The following is a 26975-nucleotide window of genomic DNA, read 5'->3' on the forward strand; positions in this document are numbered from 1 at the left end:
TCTGTTAAAACCACAAGTCGCGTCTTGCTGGCTGCAGGCGGTGACGTAACGCCTGCCGGGGCTGCATTGCGAACGCCTAACTGCGTGAACATGCGCAAGATTTGTCCACGCCCATCACCACTTCTGCGTCTGTCGCAAGGAGGTCTGGGATTTGGACTATTTTGTGAGGCTCTGAATCGCATACGGGCGGCCTAGAAACGAATAATTTTCTGTATTGTAGCTACGACTTTGATTATTAATTATCCCAGGTTTTTGGAATGACTATTTATCATTTTAGGCATTCTCAAAAACGGAGAACTAGTCCGTTCCGTCATTCGTCACTGCGTACAGGACGCTCGGAGGTTTTGTTTCACAATCGGGAAGCTAATTTAGTTAGCCAGCCTTGGCTACATCTAATTCCTAAAGGCATTATTGTGGGCGGCTTGCGAAGCTAGCTATGTGGCTAGCCTACGTGGGGACTCCAAGAACATCTGCCATCCTCTGAGTACCCCAACCGGAAAACGTCCCAGAGGGAAACCAAATTGGGGCCATCTTAACATTATCTACAAGGCCATCGGAAATCGCCAGTGCGGTTGTATTTTCTTGTTCCTTTTTTATGTGCTCGCTAGCTAGCTGACCTAGCTACCCGCTAATGCACAAACATGGACGATAGTACGGAGCAAGTAGAATTGGACGATGCCGTTATCATCGTGGAAAACGAGGCAGAGAGCATGCCAGTTCAAGAGAAGACCACAAAACAGCAAAATACGCCCAATTTGCTGGACACTTGCGCCGTGTGTAGTTTGAATTTTAACAGCCGTGAGCCCAAACTGCTGCCCTGTCTGCACTCTTTCTGTAAGAAGTGTCTGCCGTCGCCGTCCAGGAGTTTGGTCCTGCACGACCAAGCCCCGCAACTTCAGGGTGACAATGCCAGTAAACCACGTGAGTTGCATTTGTTTATGTCGGTTGATGCCAAGGCGAAAGGGTTTTTAAACTGTGGTTAAGTATAATGTTGTTGTAGTAAAATGTTGTTTATGGGAAGGGGTTAAAAAAACGTGTCATGCGCAGAACCGATTTCAGTTGTCTGTTCAAAGTACCAGGGCAGGAGTGCATCTGCTTATAATGGAAGAACGTGATGGAGGAGGAGGAACTTTTGCCTTTTTACTGCGGTGACGTTAAAATCAAACATTGAAGTGAAAAAAAAAAAACGTCTTCACTGCCCAGATTCCGGGCCATTCCAAGTGTGACAGCGAAGCAGCGCTTCTCTAGAGCTGAGATGGTCCGACTGCTCATAAATCAGCGAATGGCGCGGATGCTCAAAGCTGGCCTAAATGGGATACGGAAAGGAAGTAGAAGATGCACGCCTTAATCTCACAACCGTAAAGGGATTCTACATGAACGTGGGATGCGATTGCTTTGGCCAGATAGGACTCAAATTGACAACAGAATGACTCCAAACCCGAGGCACAGGCACGCAGCTCGGTGCGGTTTGCGCCCAGTCCCACTTTTATCAGCTAGTAAATACATTTCAAAACAATTCCCAAAAAAGCTTGTCAGAGAAGGAGCCGAAAGTTCCCCGAAGATTTGGCAAAAATGACTGTCCCGATTATTGTGCAGAGTTCACCTAGAATGACCTTGAAATCAAGATCCATCAAGAAGTGATATATGGCCCTGAATAATGCGACTCTTTGTTTTTGCTGTCACTTAAAACCCAAAGCAGTCTTCAGCTTAATGACGAGGCAATATGAGCGCTAAATCATTTGATCATTCAATTAAATCATTTTGTATTAAACCACTTTCAAATAACTGATTTATCAAATGTAAGATACAATTTTACAGGGCGCTGTGTGTTTATAGTCTGTATAACTGTGTGTGGAGAGGCGTGTGTGTGCACCAGGCAGACAGTCGTTTTATGCAGAGATGGGTTCCCCTGGCGTTTTTGGGAGTGTTTCGCAGCACTGCAGTGATGTGAGTCTCTGATTGCAGTGATGTGCGTCTCTGATTGCAGTGATTGTGTGTCTCTGATTGCAGTGATTGTGTGTCTCTGATTGCAGTGAACGTGATTCGCTGCCCAGTGTGCCGGCAGGAGTGTATGGAGGTGGATGTGATGGACAACTTCTTTGTGAAGGATGCCATGGAGGTCCCCAGCAGCACCGTGGAGAAGACCAGCCAGGTGAGAGAGATGGGCCCCACACTGAGGGAGACAGGGGCCCCACACTGAGACTTGCCAGGTGAGAGAGACAGGGGCCCCACACAGAGAGATAGGGGCCCCACTCTGAAGGAGACTGGGACCCCACACTGAGGGAGACAGGGGCCCCACACTGAGACCAGCCAGGTGAGAGAGACAGGGGCCCCACACAGAGAGATAGGGGCCCCACTCTGAAGGAGACAGGGACCCCACACTGAGGGAGACAGGGGCCCCACACTGAGGGAGACAGGGGCCCCACACTGAGACCAGCCAGGTGAGAGAGATGGGGGCCCACTCTGAGAGAGACAGGAGCCCCACACTGAGAGAGATAGGGGCCCCACTCTGAAGGAGACAGGAGCCCCACACTGAGAGAGATAGGGGCCCCACTCTGAAGGAGACAGGAGCCCCACACTGAGAGAGATAGAGGCCCCACACTGAGAGAGATAGAGGCCCCACACTGAGACCAGCCAGGTGAGAGAGATGGGGGCCCACACTCATCAACCCCTATAATATATACCCCCTCCCTGGAGTCCACACACACATGATTACAGAGCACGTGCAGTGGGATGCGCCTGATTGGCAGACCTCTCCCCGTCAGCAGCTGTGCACCAGCTGTGAGGACAACACAGAGGCGTCGGGGTTCTGCGTGGAGTGTGTGGAGTTCCTGTGCAGCACCTGCATCGAAGCACACCAGCGTGTCAAGTTCACCAAGGACCACGCCATCCGCCAGAAAGAGGAGGTGTCCCCCGGTGAGAGAGGGGGGTGCGGTCAGGGCACGGGTGGCCATAGGGCTGTTGTGCAAACAAGTTTCTAAACCAGAATTTCCAGCTGGATAAACAAATAGTATTTCAGAATGTGATGTGTTTATGTTGCTGTGGGTAAGGGTAGAGCTGACTAGTCTGCTTGTTCTCCAGATGCGATGAGCGTTTCCACCCAGAAGCCCGTGTTCTGCGACGTGCACAAGCAGGAGCCGCTGAAGCTGTTCTGTGAAACCTGCGACCGCCTGACCTGCCGCGACTGCCAGCTACTGAAGCACAAAGACCACAAGTACCTACTGCTACCTACCGCTATCGACCGCTATCGACCGCTGCCGACCGCTGCCGACCGCTACCTACCGCTACCTACCGCTATCGACCGCTATCGACCGCTACCTACCGCTATCGACCGCTACCGACCGCTACCTACCGCTACCGACCGCTACCGACCGCTACCGACCGCTACCGACCGCTACCGACCGCTATCGACCGCTATCGACCGCTATCGACCGCTATCGACCGCTATCGACCGCTACCGACCGCTACCTACCGCTACCGACCGCTACCGACCGCTGCCGACCGCTACCTACCGCTGTGTACCGTTACCTACCGCTGTGTACCGTTACCGACGGCTACGTACCGCTACGTACCGCTACCAACCGCTACTGACCGCTACGTACCGCTACCAACCGCTACTGACCGCTACCAACCACTACCGACTGCTACTGACCGCCACTGACCACTACCGACTGCTACCGACCGCAGCCGACCGCTACCGACCGCTACCTACCGCTGTGTACCGTTACCGACCGCTATCGACCGCTACCGACCGCTACCGACCGCTACCTACCGCTGTGTACCGTTACCGACCGCTACGTACCGCTACGTACCTCTACCAACCGCTACCGACCGCTACGTACCGCTACGTACCGCTACCAACCGCTACTGACCGCTACCAACCACTACCGACTGCTACTGACCGCCACTGACCACTACCGACTGCTACCGACCGCAGCCGACCGCTACCGACCGCTACCTACCGCTGTGTACCGTTACCGACCGCTACGTACCGCTACCAACCGCTACCGACCGCTACTGACCACTACCGACCGCTACTGACCGCTACTGACCGCTACCGACTGCTACCGACTGCTACCGACCGCTACCTACCGCTACCGACCGCTACCAACCGCTGTGTGCCGTTAACGACCGCTACGTACCGCTACCGACCGCTGTGTACCGCTACTGACCACTACCGACTGCTACCGACCGCTACCAATCACTACTGACTGCAACCGACCACTACGTACCACTACCGACCGCTACGGACCGTAACCGACCGCTACTGACTGCTACGTACTGCTACGTACTGCTACATACTGCTACGTACCGCTACGTACCGCTACTGACCGCTACGGACTGCTACGGACCGCTACTGACCGCTGCATACCGCTGCGTACCGCTATGTCCGCTACCGACCACTACTGACTGTGACCTACCGCTACTGACTGCTATGTACCGCTACCCACCGCGACTGACCGCTACCTACTGCTACTGACCGTTAATGACCACTACCTACTGCTACTGACCGTTAATGACCGCTACCTACTGCTACTGACCGTTGATGACCGCTACCTACTGCTACTGACCATTAATGACCGCTACCTACTGCTACTGACCGTTAATGACCGCTACCTACTGCCACTGACCGTTAATGACCGCTACCTACTGCTTGTTGTTTGGGTTAGGAAGTGGGTTGGTTGGTACTTGCTGTTTGGGTTAGGAAGCGGGTTGGTTTGCGCTTGTTGTCTAGGTTAGGAATGGGTTGTTTGGTCATTGCTGTTTCTCTGCTCCAGTTACCAGTTCCTGGAGGACGCGTATAAGAACCATCGGGAGCACATGGTGAGCATGACTCTGCAGCTGCAGGAGAAGAGGAAGGCCATTGAGGAAGTGTCCAACTCCATCAACACCGGGTGCGCAGCTCTCCGTCTGCCAGCACTCATTCATTTCACTTCAGTCATATGATGTCAAAAACATAAAGCCGTAAGAAACATAATAAATGTAATTATATCTACAATTTTCCCACAGACTCCTGCAGGTGGATGAGAACCGCAAGTCTGTGCATAATGAGATAAAGAAGTCCATCTGCGCTCTAATTTTGGAGATTAACAGGAAGGGGAAGATCCTGGTGAATCAGCTGGAGGTAAGACTTCACACTGATGTGTGTTATAGGTGTGCTATAGGTGTGTTATAGGGGTGTTGTAGGTCAATCCATATAAGAGTACCACATACATGGAGAAATGGAATGGTTCTATGTGAGGACAACTGTCTAGATTGTTGTAATTGAATTGTCGGTTTGGTGAGATGCTTGTGGTAGTTGAATTGTCCCCTCCGAAAGATGCTTTTTGTGTTTGATTTTCCATTTCTTAAGATGGGTGTGGGTGGAATTTTTGGCTTAGTAAGATACTTCTTGACCGGTCACGTCTGAAATGCACACTGCCATTTGAATTGTTGGCTTGGCCAGTTGCTTGATGTGAATTTATTGCCTCTTTGGTAAGATGGTTGTTGTGGTTGAATTGTTGGTTCGGTCAGTTGTGGGTTGTGGTAGAGCTGTCAAGTTACTTGTTACAGGCGGAGTGTTGGTTTGGTAATATGCTTGTTGTGGGTGGATTGTTGGTCTGGTAAGATGCTTGTTGCGGGTGGAATGTTGGTTTGGTAAGGTGCTTGTTATGGGTGGACTCTTGGTTTGGTAAGATGCTCGTTGTGGGTGGAGTGTTGGTTTGGTAAGATGCTTGTTGTGGGTGGAATGTTGGTTTGGTAAGGTGCTTGTTATGGGTGGAGTGTTGGTTGGTTTGGTAAGAAGCTCGTTGCGGATGGATTGTTGGTTTGGTAAGATGCTTGTTGCGAGTGGATTGTTGGTTTGGTAAGATGCTTGTTGCGAGTGGATTGTTGGTTTGGTAAGATGCTTGTTGCGGGTGGAATGTTGGTTTGGTAAGGTGCTTGTTATGGGTGGAGTTTTGGTTTGGTAAGATGCTCATTGAGGTTGGAGTGTTGATTTGGTAAGGTGCTTGTTGCGGGTGGAGTGTTGGTTTGGTAAGATGCTCGTTGCGGGTGGAGAGTTGGTTTGGTAAGATGCTCTTTGCGGGTGGAGAGTTGGTTTGGTAAGATGCTCTTTGCGGGTGGAGAGTTGGTTTGGTAAGATGCTCGTTGCGGGTGGAGTGTTGGTTTGGTAAGATGCTTGTTGCGGGTGGAATGTTGGTTTGGTAAGGTGCTTGTTATGGGTGGACTCTTGGTTTGGTAAGATGCTCGTTGCGGGTGGAGTGTTGGTTTGGTAAGATGCTTGTTGCGGGTGGAATGTTGGTTTGGTAAGGTGCTTGTTATGGGTGGAGTGTTGGTTTGGTAAGATGCTCATTGCGGGTGGAGAGTTGGTTTGGTAAGATGCTCGTTGCGGGTGGAGTGTTGGTTTGGTAAGATGCTCTTTGCGGGTGGAGAGTTGGTTTGGTAAGATGCTCGTTGCGGGTGGAGAGTTGGTTTGGTAAGATGCTTGTTGCGAGTGGATTGTTGGTTTGGTAAGATGCTTGTTGCGAGTGGATTGTTGGTTTGGTAAGATGCTTGTTGCGAGTGGATTGTTGGTTTGGTAAGATGCTTGTTGCGGGTGGAATGTTGGTTTGGTAAGGTGCTTGTTATGGGTGGAGTTTTGGTTTGGTAAGATGCTCATTGAGGTTGGAGTGTTGGTTTGGTAAGATGCTCGTTGCGGGTGGAGAGTTGGTTTGGTAAGATGCTCTTTGCGGGTGGAGAGTTGGTTTGGTAAGATGCTCTTTGCGGGTGGAGAGTTGGTTTGGTAAGATGCTCGTTGTGGGTGGAGTGTTGGTTTGGTAAGATGCTTGTTGCGGGTGGAATGTTGGTTTGGTAAGGTGCTTGTTATGGGTGGACTCTTGGTTTGGTAAGATGCTCGTTGCGGGTGGAGTGTTGGTTTGGTAAGATGCTTGTTGCGGGTGGAATGTTGGTTTGGTAAGGTGCTTGTTATGGGTGGACTCTTGGTTTGGTAAGATGCTCGTTGCGGGTGGAGTGTTGGTTTGGTAAGATGCTTGTTGCGGGTGGAATGTTGGTTTGGTAAGATGCTCATTGCGGGTGGAGAGTTGGTTTGGTAAGATGCTCGTTGCGGGTGGAGTGTTGGTTTGGTAAGATGCTCTTTGCGGGTGGAGAGTTGGTTTGGTAAGATGCTCGTTGCGGGTGGAGAGTTGGTTTGGTAAGATGCCCTTTGCGGGTGGAGAGTTGATTTGGTAAGATGCTCGTCCCCAGGGCCTGATGAAGGACCATGAGAGTGGCCTGCGGAAGCAGCAGGAGGATGTGAGCTCTCTCTCCCGCCATCTCAACCACGTCATCAACTTCACCAAGTGGGCCACCGCCAGCAGCAGCGGCACCGCCCTGCTGTACTCCAAACGCCTGGTGAGCCCCGACCCAAACTACGACCCCGACCCAGTCTACAACCACACGACCCAAACTACGACCCCGACCCAGTCTACGACCACACAGCCCCGACCCAAACTACAACCACACAACCCCGACCCAAACTACGACCCTGACCCAGTCTACGACCACACAGCCCCAACCCAAACTACAACCACACAGCCCCGACCCAAACTACGACCACACGACCCAAACTACAACCACACAGCCCCGACCCAAACTACGACCCCGACCCAGTCTACAACCACACGACCCAAACTACAACCACACAGCCCCGACCCAAACTACGACCCTGACCCAGTCTACGACCACACAGCCCCAACCCAAACTACAACCACACAGCCCCGACCCAAACTACGACCCTGACCCAGTCTACGACCACACAGCCCCAACCCAAACTACGACCCCGACCCAGTCTATGACCACACAGCCCCGACCCAGTCTACGACCACACAGCCCCGACCCAAACTACAACCACACAGCCCCGACCCAAACTACGACCACACGACCCAAACTACGACCACACAGCCCAACCCAAACTACGACCCCGACCCAGACTACGACCACACAGCCCCGACCCAAACTACGACCACACGACCCAGACTACGACCACACAGCCCCGACCCAAACTACGACCACACGACCCTAACTACAACCACACAGCCCCGACCCAAACTATGACCACACGACCCAAACTACGACCCCGACCCAGACTACGACCACACAGCCCCGACCCAAACTACAACCACACGACCCAAACTACGACCACACAGCCCAACCCAAACTACGACCCCGACCCAGTCTACAACCACACAGCCCCGACCCAAACTACAACCACACAACCCCTTGGAGAGCTTTCATCAACCCTGACAATCCTGCTGCTGTTTGATTCATTTCAGTGGAAATACATTTCAACTAAACAATTTAATAATTAAAGTTGTGTGTAAGATTAATATTTTGTTAAAATAGTCCGCAATCTGCAGGAACATTAGTATAGCTGCACCTAAAGGGTGAAAGCATTTCAGTTAAGTATCATACACAGATTTGTCCTGGATCTCGGGTTTGTTTTCCATGTGAAATGGTGTTTTACTCATTTGCTCCTGTTCCAGATCCTGTTCCAGATCCAGAACCTGCTGCGGGCGCGCTGCAACCCCTCGTTTGTCCCGCAGAGCCTGGTCCGCTTCCAGTGCCGCTCGGGATTCTGGGCCTCCAACGTGGACCTGGGTACGAGCCGGCCATGCGCCCCTCACCCTTACCCTCACACGCACCCTCACCCTCACACGCGACCCTCACCCTCACACGCGCCCCTCACACTCACCCTCACACTCACACGCGCCCCTCACCCTCACACTCACACGCGACCCTCACCCTCACACGCGCCCCTCACCCTCACCCTCACACGCACCCTCACACGCGCCCCTCACCCGCGACCCTCACCCTCACACACGACCCTCACCCTCACACGCGACCCTCACCCTCACACGCGACCCTCACCCTCACACGCGACCCTCACCCTCACACTCACACGCGCCCCTCACCCTCACACTCACACGCGCCCCTCACCCTCACACGCGCCCCTCACCCGCGACCCTCACACGCGACCCTCACCCTCACACGCGACCCTCACCCTGACACGCGACCCTCACCCTCACACGCGACCCTCACCCTCACACGCGACCCTCACCCTCACACGCGACCCTCACCCTCACACTCACACGCGACCCTCACACTCGCCCCTCACACGCACACGCGACCCTCACCCTCACACGCACCCTCACACGCGCCCCTCACCCGCGACCCTCACCCTCACACGCGACCCTCACCCTCACACGCGACCCTCACCCTCACACGCGACCCTCACCCTCACACGCGACCCTCACCCTCACACGCGACCCTCACCCTCACACGCGACCCTCACCCTCACCCTCACACTCACACGCGCCCCTCACCCTCACACGCGCCCCTCACCCTCACCCGCGACCCTCACCCTCACACGCGACCCTCACCCTCACACGCGACCCTCACCCTCACACGCGACCCTCACCCTCACACGCGACCCTCACCCTCACACGCGACCCTCACCCTCACACGCGACCCTCACCCTCACACTCGCCCCTCACCCTCACACGCGACCCTCACCCTCACACGCGACCCTCACCCTCACACTCGCCCCTCACCCTCACACGCACACGCGACCCTCACCCTCACACGCGACCCTCACCCTCACACGCGACCCTCACCCTCACACGCGACCCTCACCCTCACACGCGACCCTCACCCTCACACGCGACCCTCACCCTCACACGCGACCCTCATCCTCACCCTCACACGCGACCCTCATCCTCACACGCGACCCTCATCCGCGCCCCTCACACTCACCCTCACACGCGACCCTCACCCTCACCCGCGACCCTCACCCTCACACGCGACCCTCACCCTCACACGCGACCCTCACACTCACACGCGACCCTCACCCTCGCACGCGACCCTCACCCGCGACCCTCACCCTCACCCGCGACCCTCACACGCGACCCTCACCCTCGCACGCGACCCTCACCCGCGACCCTCACCCTCACACGCGACCCTCACCCTCACACGCGACCCTCACCCTCACACGCGACCCTCACCCTCACACGCGACCCTCACCCTCACACGCGACCCTCACCCTCACACGCGACCCTCACCCTCACACGCGACCCTCACCCTCACACGCGACCCTCACCCTCACACGCGACCCTCACACGCGCCCCTCACACTCACACGCGACCCTCACACGCGACCCTCACACTCACACGCGAACCTCACACGCGCCCCTCACCCTCACAGTCACCCTCGCACGCGACCCTCACCCTCGCACGCGACCCTCACCCGCGACCCTCACCCTCACCCGCGACCCTCACCCTCACACGCGCCCCTCACACTCACACGTGACCCCCCACCCTCACCCTCACACGTGCCCCTCACTCGTAGCACACAGAACAGCAGTGTATTAATGAACCAGGAAAACCCTGTTGAGATCGATGCCTCTTTTGCAAGGGCGAGGTTCTGAGAGCTGTCTCTCCCTGTGTGTGTGTGTGTGTGTGTGTGTGTGTGTGTGGTTCTGAGAGCTCTCTCTCCCTGTGTGTGAGTGTGTGTGTGTGTGTGTGTGGTTCTGAGAGCTCTCTCTCCCTGTGTGTGAGTGTGTGTGTGGTTCTGAGAGCTCTCTCTCCCTGTGTGTGTGTGTATGTGTGTGTGTGTGTGTGTGTGTGTGTGTGTGTGTGTGTGTGTGTGTGTGTGTGTGTGTGGTTCTGAGAGCTCTCTCTCCCTGTGTGTGTGTGGTTCTGAGAGCTCTCTCTCCCTGTGTGTGTGTGTGTGTGTGTGTGTGTGTGTGTGGTTCTGAGAGCTCTCTCTCCCTGTGTGTGTGTGTGTGTGTGTGTGTGTGTGTGTGTGTGTGTGTGTGTGTGTGTGTGTGTGTGTGTGTGTTCTGAGAGCTCTCTCTCCCTGTGTGTGTGTGTGTGTGTGTGTGTGTGTGTGTGGTTCTGAGAGCTCTCTCTCCCTGTGTGTGTGTGTGTGTGTGTGTGTGTGTGTGTGTGTGTGTGTCTGTGTGTGTGGTTCTGAGAGCTCTCTCTCCCTGTGTGTGTGTGTGTGTGTGTCTGTGTGTGTGGTTCTGAGAGCTCTCTCTCCCTGTGTGTGTGTGTGTGTGTGTGTGTGTGTGTGTGGTTCTGAGAGCTCTCTCTCCCTGTGTGTGTGTGTGTGTGTGTGTGTGTGTGTGTGTGTCTGTGTGTGTGGTTCTGAGAGCTCTCTCTCCCTGTGTGTGTGTGTGTGTGTGTCTGTGTGTGTGGTTCTGAGAGCTCTCTCTCCCTGTGTGTGTGTGTGTGTGTGTGTGTGTGTGTGTGTCTGTGTGTGTGGTTCTGAGAGCTCTCTCTCCCTGTGTGTCCCAGGTTCCCTGGTTGTGGAGAATGTTCCCACTCGCCAGCAGGTGGGCATCCAGAACTTTCCGTACCAGCTGACCCCGAGGCCAGGGGACCCCAGCATCGGAGGTGGAGGTGGAGGGGGCGGGGGTGGGGGCGGGGGGGGCCCCGGGCCCGGGGGCGGGGGGGGCTTTCCTCCCGGCCCCCCGCAGCAGCGCATGGGGACCCACAGCACGCTGGCCCAGCTGCAGATGCAGGTGGAGAAACTGGCCCACCAACCAAACCGCCAGCCCCCTCCCCCCTCCTCCCACTGGGCCTGGTACCAGAGCGTGCGTCTGCAGAGACCCCCCCCCACCCGGCCCAGCCAGGGGGGGTCGCCCTCCCAGAGCCTGTCCGGCCCCTCCCAGCAAGCCCGCCGCTTTATGCCCCCCCACCCCAACCCCCACAGCCCCAACGGAACCCTGCAGAACCCCAACGGAACCCTACAGAACCCCAACGGAAACCTGCAGAACCTCGGATTTCCTGCTCAGGTGGGCACCGCCTCCAGTTTCCCGCAGGGGAACCATGACAACTGCACCAGACGGATATTACATTGCATCACATCTATTTAGCAGGGTCTTTCTTTTTTATTTGTATCAAACTGATTTATTTTTAGGGGAGGGCTTTCTGAGTTTTCTCTTTAGCATCTGGGGGAATAAATCAACTGACTGAAAAACCTTTCCAGACAAATTACAGCTATTGTCAGCTAGGATCAGATCTGAGTACCGCCATTTGACGGCAGCCTATAGCGTAGTGGTTAAGGAACATGACTGGGACACACAAGGTCGGTGGTTTGATTCCCGGTGTAGCCACAATGAGATCCGCACAGCTGTTGGGCCCTTGAGCAAGGCCCTTAACCCTGCATTGCACCAGGGGAGGATTGTCTCCTGCTTAGTCTAATCAACTGTACGTCGCTCTGGATAAGAACGTCTGCCAAAGGCCACTAATGTAATATAATCTGCTGTCAGGTCGGATGATGTCATTGTTTTGACATTCATTCAAATGTAAAGAGAATTTTGTTTGAATGTTGATGAGTATATAAATTATAATGTAAGCAGTATATGCTCCTGGAGTGTGATGAAAGAGTTGTGTGCAGAGTTTCTGCCGTCTCACACAATGTCAGGCTGAATGATCTCAGGTTGAATGATGTCAGGCTGAATGATCTCAGGTTGAATGATGTCAGGCTGAATGATCTCAGGTTGAATGATGTCAGGTTGAATGATGTCAGGCTGAATGATCTCAGGTTGAATGATCTCAGGTTGAATGATGTCAGGCTGAATGATGTCAGGCTGAATGATGTCAGGCTGAATGATGTCAGGCTGAATGATCTGGAGTCCCGCAGGGCTCAGTTCTTGGTCCTCTCTTCTCGCTATACACCATGTCTCTTGGTTCTGTTATCTCTTCCCATGGCTTTTCTTATCAGTCCTACGCTGATGACACCCAACTCTTTATTTCCTTCCCCCCCGACACCCAAGTCACCACACGGATCTCTGCCTGCTTGGCTGATATCTCTGCGTGGATGACTTCCCATCACCTGAAGCTCAACCTTGCCAAAACTGAGCTTCTCTAGATCCCTGCTAAGTCCTCTCCGTCAGTCGACCTCTCATTGACTGTTGAGGTCTTTGTAGTTTCCTCCTCCCGTACGGCAAAGAATCTTGGGGTGACTCTTGATAACTGCCTCACCCTGGCTCCACAAGTATCCTCCACTGCCAGAACCTGCAGGTTATTTCTGTATCATATACGCCGTATCAGTCATCTCCTGACTGAGAAAGCCACCCAGCTCCTAGTCCAGGCGCTCGTCATTTCCCGCGTGGATTACTGCAACTCCCTCCTAGCCGGTCTCCCAGCGTGTGCCATCAAGCCCCTCCAGCTGGTCCAGAATGCTGCAGCCCGCCTGATCACCAGTCAGCCCGCTCCTCATTGGCCTCCACTGGCTACCTATTGCCGCACGCATCCGATTCAAGGCCCTAGTGTTGGCATTTCAGGCTGCTAAGGGGACTGCCCCACCTTACATACAATCCCTGATCACTCCCTACTCCCCAGCTAGACCACTCCGGTCTGCCAGCTCTGGTCGCCTTACGGTTCCCTCTCTACGTGCACCTGGCGGTCAAGCTGCACGTTCACGCCTGTTTTCCGTTCTGGTTCCTCAGTGGTGGAATGACTTGCCTACCACTGTCAGAACAGCAGAATCCCTCCCCCTATTTCGACGCAGACTCAAAACCCACCTTTTCAAACTCTACCTTAGTCCTCCCTCCTGATTTCCCCTGCCCCTCCTTTCTGATATCCCTATCCTTGTCTAACCCCCCCCCCCCCAAAAAAAAAAAAAAAAATGCACTTATGATGACATCTATGTTTAGAACAGCATTTCATGTGTATTTTGCTAGTTTCTGGATGTGATGCTTTGACTTATGGTAAAACCTATGCACTTGTAAGTCGCTTTGGATTAAAAGCGTCTGCCAAATGACTAAAATGTAAATGTAAAAATGATCTCAGGTTGAATGATCTCAGGTTGAATGATCTCAGGCTGAATGATCTCAGGTTGAATGATGTCAGGCTGAATGATGTCAGGCTGAATGATGTCAGGCTGAATGATGTCAGGCTGAATGATGTCAGGCTGAATGATGTTGTTGTTTTGCACAGACGCTGCGAGGCCTTGTTAGCAGCTCGAGTATTCCGCCCAAACCTCTGGACACCTTCCAGAATGCTTCCCGCTACTCCCACAATGCATCTCTCTCCAGCGCAGCTGGGCACAACCCCCAGCATTCCCTGCAGCAGGTGAGCACACGTTACGCACTCATGTCCACTGGGTGGAGATCAGATCTTCTGCATGGACAGTGGCACGTTTGCGATTGGCACCGCTGTTGGTGTGTTGCAGCTGAACCTGATGGAGTCTGCGTACCTGCAGAAGCGTGCTGAGGCCGGGGGCTCCCTCTCCATGCTGAGGCCCAACCTGCCCCCCAGTCTGGCCCCAAGTGCCACGGAGCGGAGTGGTGAGCCTACTGCCCCCCTCCTGCCCCCTACTGCTCCCCTACTGCCCCCTACTGCCCCCTACTGCTCCCCTACTGCCCCCTACTGCCGCCCTGCTCTCCCCCTACTGCCCCTCTACTGCCCCCCTCCTGCCCCCTACTGCCCCCCTACTGCCCCCTACTGCCCTCTACTGCCCTCTACTGCCCCCTACTGCCCCCTACTGCCGCCCTGCTCTCCCCCTACTGCCCTCTACTGCCCCCTACTGCCGCCCTGCTCTCCCCCTACTGCCCTCTACTGCCCTCTACTGCCCCCTACTGCCCTCTACTGCCGCCCTGCTCTCCCCTCTACTGCCCCCTACTACCCCCTACTGCCCTCTACTGCCCCCTACTACCCCCTACTGCCGTCTACTACCCTCTACTGCCGTCTACTACCCTCTACTGCCCCCTACTACCCCCTACTGCTCCCTACTGCCGCCCTGCTGTCCCCCCCCTGAGCCTGGGGCCCCACACACCACCATCACAGGGCTCCACCATACAGGGGTTCCCCTTCTCTCTCTACCTCTTTCTCAATATCTCTTTCTCTCTCCATCTCTCTCACACTCTCTCTCACCTGCCCTGCCACATCCCCACACTGCTAGGGTCCCCCAGGTACCCCAACCCTGCAGAGAGAGAGATATTGGATATCTGCCTAATTCTGCATGCACAATTTCAAATGTAAATGTTGATGAATTAGGGTGTATAGGGTGTAAATATGATCACAATGTCTCTCTCTCTCTTTTTTTTTTTTCTCTCTCTCTTTTTTTTTTCTCTCTCTCTCTCTGTCTCCAGCTTTTGGCAGGCAGAACTCTCCCATGTCCATGGCTGCTGCTTCAGAGGGAAGAGCTGGGTACGTTTTCATCTTCATCTTCATCATCATCATGATTACTCAGACAGAGTCTTGGTGCTTTGCATGCCATATGAGCGGATTTGACACACAGATCATGTGATCACATCAGTAGCACAGCTGTGACCTCATGTCCTCTTTCTCAGCGCTGCTTCCTGGAAGGCCCCGGAGACGCAGGGCAGTGCCCCCCCCCCCTCGGGGCCCCCCAAACGCAGGCGCAGGTCCTCCCCGGGGCCCATCATCGTCATCAAAGACGAACCTGAGGACGATGACGACGTTCGCTTTGTAAGGAGTGTGTGTGTGTGTGTGTGTGTGTGTGTGAGTGTGTGAGAGTCAGTGTGAGTGAGTGAGTGAGTGAGTGAGTGAGTGAGTGAGTGAGTGAGTGAGTGAGTGAGTGAGTGAGTGAGTGAGTGAGTGAGTGAGTGAGTGTGTGAGAGTCAGTGTGTGTGAGTGAGTGAGTGAGTGAGTGTGTGAGAGTGTGTGAGAGTGAGTGTGAGTGAGTGTGAGTGAGTGTGAGTGAGTGTGTGAGTGAGTGTGTGAGTGAGTGAGTGAGTGAGTGAGTGAGTGAGTGAGAGTCAGTGTGTGTGAGTGAGTGAGTGAGTGAGTGAGTGAGTGAGTAAGTGAGTGAGTGAGTGAGTGTGTGAGAGTCAGTGTGTGTGAGTGAGTGAGTGAGTGTGTGAGTGTGAGTGAGTGTGAGTGAGTGTGAGTGAGTGTGAGTGAGTGTGAGTGAGTGTGAGTGAGTGTGAGTGAGTGTGAGTGAGTGTGTGAGTGAGTGAGTGAGTGAGTGAGTGAGTGAGTAAGTGAGTGAGTGAGTGAGTGTGTGAGAGTCAGTGTGTGTGAGTCAGTGAGTGAGTGAGTGAGTGTGTGAGAGTGTGTGAGAGTGTGTGAGTGTGAGTGAGTGTGAGTGAGTGTGAGTGAGTGTGAGTGAGTGTGAGTGAGTGAGTGAGTGAGTGTGAGTCAGTGTGTGTGAGTGAGTGAGTGAGTGAGTGTGTGAGAGTCAGTGTGTGTGTGTGAGTGTGTGAGTGTGTGAGTGAGTGAGTGAGTGAGTGAGTGAGTGAGTGAGTGAGTGAGTGAGTGTGTGAGAGTGTGTGAGTGTGAGTGAGTGTGAGTGAGTGAGTGAGTGAGTGAGTGAGTAAGTGAGTGAGTGAGTGAGTGAGAGTCAGTGTGTGTGTGTGTGTGTGTGTGTGTGAGTGTGTGAGTGTGTGAGTGAGTGAGTGAGTGAGTGAGAGTCAGTGTGTGTGAGTGAGTGAGTGAGTGTGTGAGAGTGTGTGAGTGAGAGTCAGTGTGTGTGAGTGAGAGTCAGTGTGTGTGAGTGAGTGAGTGAGTGAGTGAGTGAGTGAGTGAGTGAGTGAGTGAGTGAGTGAGTGAGTGAGTGAGTGTGTGAGAGTGTGTGAGTGAGAGTCAGTGTGTGTGTGAGTGAGTGAGTGAGTGAGTGAGTGTGTGAGTGAGTGAGTGAGTGAGTGAGAGTCAGTGTGTGTGAGTGAGTGAGTGAGTGAGTGAGTGAGTGAGTGAGTGAGTGAGTGAGTGAGTGAGTGTGTGAGTGTGTGTGTGAGTGTGAGTGTGAGTGTGAGTGTGAGTGTGAGTGTGAGTGTGTGAGTGTGTGAGTGTGTGAGTGTGTGAGTGTGTGAGTGAGTGAGTGAGTGAGTGAGAGTCAGTGTGTGTGAGTGTGTGAGTGTGTGAGTGTGTGAGTGTGTGAGTGTGTGAGTGAGTGTGTGAGTGAGTGAGTGAGTGTGTGAGTGTGTGTGTGAGTGAGTGAGTGAGTGTGGAAATCTGCAGTCAGTGGTGTGTAATCTGCGCAGGTGCAGTCGAGTGTGCGGGCCAGCCTGCCGGACAGCACGGGGGACCGTGCGCAGACGCAGACGCAGACGCAGACGCAGACGCAGACACAGACGCTGGCTCGAGGCCCCTCCCCCAGGGTGGAGCCCACCCCGGAGACCGAGCCCATCCAGGAGGACGACCCCAACGAGGACTGGTGTGCGGTCTGCCAGAACGGGGGCGAGCTCCTCTGCTGTGACAAGTGTCCCAAAGTCTTCCACCTGCCCTGTCACATCCCCACGCTGCTGGGGTCCCCCAGGTACCCCAACCCTCACCCTCTGACCCCCTAAACCCTAACCCCCTAACGCCTGAACCCTCCTGTCCCCTAACCCTGTAAAGTGAGTGTGTGTGTGTGTCTAGCAGGGAGTGATTAGTGAGTGGTTTCTCTCTCCGTAGCAGGGGGGGTTTCTCTGTAAAATCAGTGGTTTCTCTCCGTAGCAGGGGGGGTTTCTCTGTAAAGTCAGTGGTTTCTCTCTCCGTAGCGGGGAGTGGTTTTGCTCGTTCTGCCGGGATGTGTCGAGCCCTGAGATGGAGTACGACTGTGACCGCGGCCCAGGAAGCAAAGCGGTGAAGGAGGAGCCGAACTCAGAGGGTTTCCCCCCCATGGATAAGAGGGTGAGTCGGAGACCTGACTGTTCCACAGCTGTTATTACACTACAGTACAGTCAGACTGATTGGGGGTTAGTACAGTACAGTCGGACTGACTGGATGTTAGTACTGTACAGTCAGACTGATTGGGGGTTAGTACTGTACAGTCAGACTGATTGGGGGTTAGTACTGTACAGTCAGACTGATTGGGGGTTAGTACAGTACAGTCAGACTGATTGGGGGTTAGTACAGTATGGTCAGACTGACTGGGGGTTAGTACAGTACAGTCGGACTGACTGGGGGTTAGTACAGTGCAGTTAGGCTCACTGTGGGTTAGTACAGTACAGTCAGGCTGGCTGTGGGTTAGTACAGTACAGTCAGACTGACTGGGGGTTAGTACAGTACAGTCAGACTGACTGGGGGTTAGTACAGTACAGTCGGACTGACTGGATGTTAGTACAGTGCAGTTAGGCTGACTGTGGGTTAGTACAGTACAGTCAGGCTGGCTGTGGGTTAGTACAGTACAGTCAGACTGACTGGGGGTTAGTACAGTACAGTCAGACTGACTGGGGGTTAGTACAGTACAGTACAGTCGGACTGACTGGATGTTAGTACAGTACAGTTAGGCTGACTGTGGGTTAGTACAGTACAGTCAGGCTGGCTGTGGGTTAGTACAGTACAGTCAGACTGACTGGGGGTTAGTACAGTACAGTCGGACTGACTGTGGGTTAGTACAGTACAGTACAGTCAGGCTGGCTGTGGGTTAGTACAGTACAGTCAGACTGACTGGGGGTTAGTACAGTACAGTACAGTCAGGCTGGCTGTGGGTTAGTACAGTACAGTCAGACTGACTGGGGGTTAGTACACATCTCTGATTTTGCTGTGCTTTGTCTCTGACAGATGTGTGAGCCCTGCTGAAGTGATTTTTGGCCTGGTGTGACACATTTGATTTCATGTCAGTTGTGATGTTGCAGACCTCATGTACAGTTTGTGGGGCTGAGTTATAAACCCTAGATTATTAAACCACAACTTGTACTCTGTGACTTAGTTAATCGTTCATTTTCAGGTTTTACTTGTATGTATCTAAGAAAGGTAATGTAATGTAATGAAAGGTAAAAGTGCAGAATTGGTAATCATATGTAGAGCTTTGTGAGTAACTAAATAAATAAAGGTCCTTTTCTCCAAGGTCCTCTCTCCAATGTCCTCTTTCTTAGGCCCTCTCTCTAAGGTTCTTCTCTCTATGGTTCTCTCTATGGTTCTTCTCTCAAAGGTTGTTACTGTCTGAGTGTGAGTGTGAGTGTGAGTGTGAGTGTGAGTGTGAGTGTGAGTGTGAGTGTGAGTGTGAGTGTGAGTGTGAGTGTGAGTGTGTGACAGAGTGTGTGTGACAGAGTGTGAGTGACAGTGAGTGACAGTGAGTGACAGTGAGTGAGTGAGTGAGTGAGTGAGTGAGTGAGTGACAGTGAGTGAGTGACAGTGAGTGAGTGAGTGAGTGAGTGAGTGAGTGAGTGAGTGAGTGAGTGAGTGAGTGAGTGAGCGAGCTGTGCTGCAGTTTGTCCTGTGCTGTATTAATGCTGTGCTGTATTAATGTTGTGCTGTAGTAACGCTGTGATGCAGTTTGTCCTGTGCCGTATTAATGCTGTGCTGTAGTAACGCTGTGCTGTATTAATGCTGTGCTGTAGTAACGCTGTGATGCAGTATGTCCTGTGCCGTATTAATGCTGTGCTGTGTTTCCCATGCAGAAGTGTGAGAGGCTTCTCCTGCGGATTTACTGTAACGAGCTGAGCACTGACTTCCAGGAGCCGATATCCTCTTCTGTACGTGAGACTCCTCCCTCCCATCACCCTCCCCAATCAGGGTCACATTTCTTACTTAATATGCCAGCCCGCTCAGACAGAGCCTGTGGGTTATTGACAGTTTTTTAAAGGATAGCTCTGGATAGAAAAAGGGTTGTAAATGCCTTTTCAGTTCATCCTCATTTGAGAGAGTGTGAGAGTGAGAGAGATTATTGATGATTGGCTGCTGCTCCAGGTGATGCCGGAGTATTACGAGGTGATTGGGACGCCGATGGACCTGTCCATGGTGAAGGGGAAGCTGGAGTCCCAGCAGAATGCGGGCTACGCCAGTGTGGAGGAGTTTGTGGACGACGTGCGGCTGATCTTCAGTAACTGCGCCCAGTTTAACGAGGTGAGTGCGCCTTCAGAAATGGATTTGAGTCCCACCCTGGATAAAATGGTTTGTTTTGGAGCTTTAGTTTAGGAGCCCCTGGTCTGCTGTTGATGGGGGTAAGGTGGTTCCTCTGGTCTGTGGTGATGGGGGTAAGGTGGTTCCTCTGGTCTGTGGTGATGGGGGTAAGGTGGTTCCTCTGGTCTGTGATGATGGGGGTAAGGTGGTTCCTCTGGTCTGTGGTGATGGGGGTAAGGTGGTTCCTCTGGTCTGTGGTGATGGGGGTAAGGTGGTTCCTCTGGTCTGTGGTGATGGGGGTAAGGTGGTTCCTCTGGTCTGTGGTGATGGGGGTAAGGTGGTTCCTCTGGTCTGTGGTGATGGGGGTAAGGTGGTTCCCCTGGTCTGTGGTGATGGGGGTAAGGTGGTTCCTCTGGTCTGTGATGATGGGGGTAAGGTGGTTCCTCTGGTCTGTGGTGATGGGGGTAAGGTGGTTCCTCTGGTCTGTGGTGATGGGGGTAAGGTGGTTCCTCTGGTCTGTGGTGATGGGGGTAAGGTGGTTCCTCTGGTCTGTGGTGATGGGGGTAAGGTGGTTCCTCTGGTCTGTGATGATGGGGGTAAGGTGGTTCCTCTGGTCTGTGGTGATGGGTGTACGGTGGTTCCTCTGGTCTGTGGTGATGGGGGTAAGGTGGTTCCCCTGGTCTGTGGTGATGGGGGTAAGGTGGTTCCTCTGGTCTGTGGTGATGGGGGTAAGGTGGTTCCTCTGGTCTGTGGTGATGGGGCTAAGGTGGTTCCTCTGGTCTGTGGTGATGGGGGTAAGGTGGTTCCCCTGGTCTGTAGTGATGGGGGTAAGGTGGTTCCTCTGGTCTGTGGTGATGGGGGTAAGGTGGTTCCTCTGGTCTGTGGTGATGGGGGTAAGGTGGTTCCCCTGGTCTGTGGTGATGGGGGTAAGGTGGTTCCTCTGGTCTGTGGTGATGGGGGTAAGGTGGTTCCTCTGGTCTGTGGTGATGGGGGTAAGGTGGTTCCCCTGGTCTGTGGTGATGGGGGTAAGGTGGTTCCTCTGGTCTGTGATGATGGGGGTAAGGTGGTTCCTCTGGTCTGTGGTGATGGGGGTAAGGTGGTTCCTCTGGTCTGTGATGATGGGGGTAAGGTGGTTCCTCTGGTCTGTGGTGATGGGGGTAAGGTGGTTCCTCTGGTCTGTGGTGATGGGGGTAAGGTGGTTCCTCTGGTCTGTGGTGATGGGGGTAAGGTGGTTCCTCTGGTCTGTGGTGATGGGGCTAAGGTGGTTCCTCTGGTCTGTGGTGATGGGGCTAAGGTGGTTCCTCTGGTCTGTGGTGATGGGGGTAAGGTGGTTCCTCTGGTCTGTGATGATGGGGGTAAGGTGGTTCCTCTGGTCTGTGGTGATGGGGGTAAGGTGGTTCCTCTGGTCTGTGGTGATGGGGGTAAGGTGGTTCCCCTGGTCTGTGGTGATGGGGGTAAGGTGGTTCCTCTGGTCTGTGATGATGGGGGTAAGGTGGTTCCTCTGGTCTGTGGTGATGGGGGTAAGGTGGTTCCTCTGGTCTGTGGTGATGGGGGTAAGGTGGTTCCTCTTGTCTGTGGTGATGGGGGTAAGGTGGTTCCTCTGGTCTGTGGTGATGGGGGTAAGGTGGTTCCTCTGGTCTGTGGTGATGGGTGTACGGTGGTTCCTCTGGTCTGTGGTGATGGGGGTAAGGTGGTTCCCCTGGTCTGTGGTGATGGGGGTAAGGTGGTTCCTCTGGTCTGTGGTGATGGGGGTAAGGTGGTTCCTCTGGTCTGTGGTGATGGGGCTAAGGTGGTTCCTCTGGTCTGTGGTGATGGGGGTAAGGTGGTTCCCCTGGTCTGTAGTGATGGGGGTAAGGTGGTTCCTCTGGTCTGTGGTGATGGGGGTAAGGTGGTTCCTCTGGTCTGTGGTGATGGGGGTAAGGTGGTTCCCCTGGTCTGTGGTGATGGGGGTAAGGTGGTTCCTCTGGTCTGTGGTGATGGGGGTAAGGTGGTTCCTCTGGTCTGTGGTGATGGGGGTAAGGTGGTTCCCCTGGTCTGTGGTGATGGGGGTAAGGTGGTTCCTCTGGTCTGTGATGATGGGGGTAAGGTGGTTCCTCTGGTCTGTGGTGATGGGGGTAAGGTGGTTCCTCTGGTCTGTGGTGATGGGGGTAAGGTGGTTCCTCTGGTCTGTGGTGATGGGGGTAAGGTGGTTCCTCTGGTCTGTGGTGATGGGGCTAAGGTGGTTCCTCTGGTCTGTGGTGATGGGGCTAAGGTGGTTCCTCTGGTCTGTGGTGATGGGGCTAAGGTGGTTCCTCTGGTCTGTGGTGATGGGGGTAAGGTGGTTCCTCTGGTCTGTGGTGATGGGGGTAAGGTGGTTCCTCTGGTCTGTGGTGATGGGGGTAAGGTGGTTCCTCTGGTCTGTGGTGATGGGGGTAAGGTGGTTCCTCTGGTCTGTGATGATGGGGGTAAGGTGGTTCCTCTGGTCTGTGGTGATGGGGGTAAGGTGGTTCCTCTGGTCTGTGGTGATGGGGGTAAGGTGGTTCCTCTGGTCTGTGGTGATGGGGGTAAGGTGGTTCCTCTGGTCTGTGGTGATGGGGGTAAGGTGGTTCCTCTGGTCTGTGGTGATGGGGGTAAGGTGGTTCCCCTGGTCTGTGGTGATGGGGGTAAGGTGGTTCCTCTGGTCTGTGGTGATGGGGGTAAGGTGGTTCCTCTGGTCTGTGGTGATGGGGGTAAGGTGGTTCCTCTGGTCTGTGGTGATGGGGGTAAGGTGGTTCCTCTGGTCTGTGGTGATGGGTGTACGGTGGTTCCTCTGGTCTGTGGTGATGGGGGTAAGGTGGTTCCCCTGGTCTGTAGTGATGGGGGTAAGGTGGTTCCTCTGGTCTGTGGTGATGGGGGTAAGGTGGTTCCTCTGGTCTGTGGTGATGGGGCTAAGGTGGTTCCTCTTGTCTGTGGTGATGGGGGTAAGGTGGTTCCCCTGGTCTGTAGTGATGGGGGTAAGGTGGTTCCTCTGGTCTGTGGTGATGGGGGTAAGGTGGTTCCTCTGGTCTGTGGTGATGGGGCTAAGGTGGTTCCCCTGGTCTGTGGTGATGGGGGTAAGGTGGTTCCTCTGGTCTGTGGTGATGGGGGTAAGGTGGTTCCTCTGGTCTGTGGTAAGCGGTTTTACATTTCTCCCGCCAGGCGGAGACCGAGGTGGCGGCTGCTGGGAAGAACCTGGAGCGGTATTTTGAGGAGCAGCTGAAGGTGGCCTTCCCTGATCACACCTTCCCACAGGTGAAGGCTGAGAGGGTGGGGCCTGCCTCTCCCCCAGCCCCGCCCCCCGAGAAGGATACCCCGCCCACCAAGGAGGATGCCCCGCCCACCAAGAGGCCCCGAATGTCCTCCAAGCCCCTGGATACGCCTACTCCAGCCGACACGCCCATGCAAGACACGCCCATGGATGAGACACCTGATGAAGACACACCCACTGAAGACCCGCCCTCTAAAGACACGCCTACTGAAGACACGCCCCCTCAAGACACACCCGCTGAAGACACACCCCCTAAAGACACGCCCGCTAAAGACACACCCCCTAAAGACACGCCCGCTAAAGACTCACCCCCTAAAGACACACCCCCTAAAGACACACCCCCTAAAGACACACCCCCTAAAGACACACCCGCTGAAGACACACCCCCTAAAGACACGCCCGCTCAAGACTCACCCCCTAAAGACACACCTGCTGAAGACACACCCCCTAAAGACACGCCCGCTAAAGACTCACCCCCTAAAGACACACCCCCTAAAGACACACCCGCTGAAGACACGCCCGCTAAAGACTCACCCCCTAAAGACACGCCCGCTGAAGACACACCCGCTGAAGACACGCCCCCTAAAGACACACCCCCTAAAGACACACCCCCTAAAGACACACCCCCAGGAGAGGACACGCCCCCAGGAGAGTAAATTAAAGCTATGATGCTTTTTCCGCTCGTTGTGCTCGGAGATCTTTCTTTTAAAATAAATAAATAAATAAATGGGCCGTTTGCCGTTTCACTGTTCCTCGTGCAGTGGCACACAGCTCTTCTCCTGGACAAACCAGAACAGAACCACAAACTCAGACCAGCAAAACCCAGACCAGGTTTATCTGCCGCACAGCCATTTTGCACAGGGTAAACAGGTGCATTCTGGGGGATTCTCCTGGGTCACCGCCTCCGAAACCCAGGACCACCAATCAGCCGCCCGTGGGCTTTGGTTGCCGTGGCGACTGCAGCAGTTTTGGCCAATCCCTTGGCGGATCACAGATGCACATATGCGTGAGCCAGGAGGTGGCTGTGACAGAGTGAGCCACACTGTGCTGTATGTCTGTATATGTATGAATAATTAGCCTAATATGCATTTGGCTGCAAAAGCAGCTAACAAAACCTGATCTGTGTGAGTTCAGTAGATGGTATGAGATTATCTTCATCTTTTTCAAAACCTGCATGAAGCCCTTCACCGACTTCCTGTTTCTTTAATCACATGGAAGAGCTGGAATGTCTTCCTTTCCTTTGAGTCAGTGGACCTTTGTGCTCTGTGGACTCTGTACAGTGTGTTAACGTGTGTGTTAGTGCGTGCGTGCGTGCGTGCGTGCGTGTCTATGCATGTGCGTGTGTGTATGTGTGGACATGTTGGTGTCTGCAGAGTGTCTGTGAACACCAGTGTACACCTCACACACGTGTAGCGCTCACTCTCACATGCGTGTCCGTCACACCCCCACAGGAGCGTAGAGTAGAGCTGTTAGACTCCATTTTTACTGGCCCGTCTGGATTGTACAGTAATTTTTACCGTAGTGATTCTGAGATATGAAACCTTGTGTGTTTAAAAATGTTCTGCATGCAAGTCTTCTTGCAGCTGTCTACAGGGTAAAATAAACTCATTCTGAGATCCAGAATTGAAGTGATAATTACGTCTGGAATTATTTTTTACTTTGTTTTGCTTATTGAAGAAATGACAATGCATTTGATAATTTTAGATAGAAATAAGGATCCACTGCAGTAGAAATGTTACCTTTTCCCCCTGCAGTATTTCAGCCTACTGAGCAGCACCGTGAAGCCTGTCCATCAAACCCAGCTGTCCATAAATAATAATAATAATAATAATAATGGATTGTGATTTATTTTTGTCAGTTTCCCATCTATATGTATATTTAGTCATGTGACCTTTCAGGAACTGCTGTTACCCAGAGACACTTCAGGAACTGCTGTTACCCAGAGACACTTCAGGAAGTGAAAAGCACGAAACTTGACCCCATGGAGGTTGAACATGTAATGCTTCAGGTTTTCAGTGTTTGGGAGTGGTGATGTGTGGCGTGTATGTAGGGTGCTGAGCCCCTCTGAAATGGAGACAGAATGCGGCTGATCTCGCTGCTTCCTGCTCAGTGGGGGTGCCCCACTTTTATCCCAAATCATAAACACATGCCCCCCCACTCCTGTTAGAACCCTGCTGTTGGTCCCTCCCCAAGGCTTGTGGACGTGGCGGGCCAGGGTCAGGCTTCAAAGGGAAATGACGGTCCCCTCCAGTGACCTTGGGCCTCGTTAAGCCTTTATGGGGGGTCTCAGCGGAAGAGGAGAGAGGGGGGCCACATTAACTGCCCCTCTGCTCTCTGCTTAATTACAGCTGTGCAGCTGTTTCTCATCCAGAGTTCCCCCATGCCCCCCACTCTACAGAGAGTGAAACCAGCTCAGCGTGGCGTAATGTTCCTGCCCCAGTTCAGTGTGCCCTCGGCTGCCCTGTCCCCCGGCACGTCCCACAGCAGTCCCTGCTTCAAACGCGCTTTATCTGATGGAAGGCGGAAAGATTGAAACCTCCGATCCGAACATCAAAACGACAACTTCCTTCATAATGCAGTCAATAATAAATCAAGCGTTTTCAGTCTCTGCGCGCTCTGGTGCGCAGCTGGTTCCGCGCGCATGTCGTTCTAATCAGGATTTTACTCTCGCGCTGTCTATTATTATTATTATTATTATTATTATTATTATTATTATTATTATTATTACTACTACTACATTACATTAGATTGCATTATTGGCATTTGGCAGACGCTCTTATCCAGAGCGACGTACAACAAAGTGCATACCCATAACCAGGGATAAGTTCGCTGAAAGACCCTAGAGCGAAGTACAATTTCAACTGCTACCTGTACTACAAAGATACTACTTTATTTGTTTTTATTATTTATAATTACTTTATTATTTATTTTATCTTTTTGAGTTGTGTCTGTCCGTATGCGTTTGAGTTTGACATCATAAACCTCAGTAAAAAATATTTCTTCAGCATTTGTCACCGTTGGTAATCAGCTATTGGACCAACTAAATGCGTTCCGGAATGGCTTTTTAAATTGTTTCACTGCTTTCTTAAAAAAAATTATAATAATGTTCAGTTATAATCCTCAAAAATGGCAATGTCTTTGACAGATCATGCAGACGCTTTGATTGCATCCCGTGTTGCGCAGACATCGTGATCCCAGGTTCTTGTTTGTGTAAGACCTAATGAAAGACCTGGCAATTTAGGAGAGACGGTATGTAATGGCGTGTCGGATACCACAATAGGCGCATTGTTCCCCAGGTATACCGGCTGTCCCCTTCCCTGGCTGAATCCAGCAGTCCCGACTCCTGCTGAGCTCTGAACAACGGTGTCTCCTCTCGCCGGCTATACGAACTCAGGGTCCAGTCCTCTAGGAAACGCTCCAGGGGTTGCGTTACGCGTGCTGGAATGCCTTCTGCACCGTACCCTGCAATTCAACCACATCCAGACTCTCTGCGTGCCTACACCCCAACCCCCACCCCCCGCCCCACCTCCTGCCCCCCCTGGAGCGCGCGGGGGAGGGCAAAATAATTAGAGTCTCTGTGCGAGACAGACTGTCTTCACCTTCTGCATGGAACAGGACACGCAGCGCTCCTGGACAGATTACCAAAAACATTGAAAGGGTTTAAAACCACTCGGAATCGAACAACATTTTTTTTAACAAGTTGCTTATTTTTACTCTCAATGGGACCCTCCGTCGTGATTATCTTTGCGTTATGCGGTTTTCTCAACGCACAACGTAAGTACCCAGCGCATTTACTGTGCCAACTTAAAGTATCATTCAGGGAAAATACATTAATATGTGCCTGATTCCGCTGCCCTCAGTTTTGAAAGTATCAACAGTGATGTTTTTTTAATTATACATTGAAGTAGGCTACCTTGTTATCAGTCTTCAAATAGCGTGACTAATGACGGCCACTT

At 53.2% G+C, this 26975-nt stretch overlaps 2 protein-coding genes across 4 annotated transcripts in view; both read left to right on the top strand.

Annotated features, from left to right (window-relative positions):
- The first annotated feature begins 133 nt into the window (after positions 1-133).
- On the top strand, positions 134-24654 carry trim24 (tripartite motif containing 24). 2 transcript variants are annotated; one of them, XM_061252876.1, is made up of 18 exons: positions 134-921; positions 2034-2152; positions 2766-2916; positions 3082-3214; positions 4779-4895; positions 5011-5125; positions 7225-7371; positions 8502-8616; positions 11313-11812; positions 13962-14096; positions 14197-14311; positions 15116-15173; positions 15317-15455; positions 16970-17244; positions 17468-17600; positions 19313-19387; positions 19602-19757; positions 22911-24654. In XM_061252876.1, exons 1-18 carry the CDS (start codon positions 642-644, stop codon positions 23673-23675), a joined length of 3528 nt encoding a protein of 1175 aa, XP_061108860.1. In that variant the 5' UTR covers positions 134-641; the 3' UTR covers positions 23676-24654. The 2 variants fall into 2 exon arrangements, with proteins under 2 accessions (XP_061108860.1, XP_061108861.1); XM_061252877.1 differs by having other exon boundaries at positions 2769-2916.
- Positions 24655-26611: 1957 nt separating this feature from the next.
- fbln1 (fibulin 1) overlaps positions 26612-26975 on the top strand; it is a 35756-nt gene continuing 35392 nt past the window's right edge. For both annotated transcript variants that reach the window (XM_061252016.1, XM_061252017.1), the window contains exon 1: positions 26612-26793. In XM_061252016.1, coding sequence (XP_061108000.1) covers positions 26739-26793 — 55 coding nt within the window. In that variant the 5' untranslated portion in view covers positions 26612-26738. The remainder of the gene's footprint in view (positions 26794-26975) is intronic.

This window comes from Conger conger, chromosome 8 (assembly GCF_963514075.1).
Source record: "Conger conger chromosome 8, fConCon1.1, whole genome shotgun sequence".
Taxonomy (NCBI): Eukaryota; Metazoa; Chordata; class Actinopteri; order Anguilliformes; family Congridae; genus Conger; species Conger conger.

Coding starts and splice junctions, on each gene's coding strand:
- trim24 (XM_061252876.1), top strand. CDS start 642: ATGGACGATAGTACGGAGCAAGTAGAATTGGACGATGCCGTTATCATC. Junction 11,813..13,961: donor ACCTCGGATTTCCTGCTCAG/GTGGGCACCGCC, acceptor TGTTTTGCACAG/ACGCTGCGAGGCCTTGTTAG. Junction 14,097..14,196: donor CCCAGCATTCCCTGCAGCAG/GTGAGCACACGT, acceptor GGTGTGTTGCAG/CTGAACCTGATGGAGTCTGC.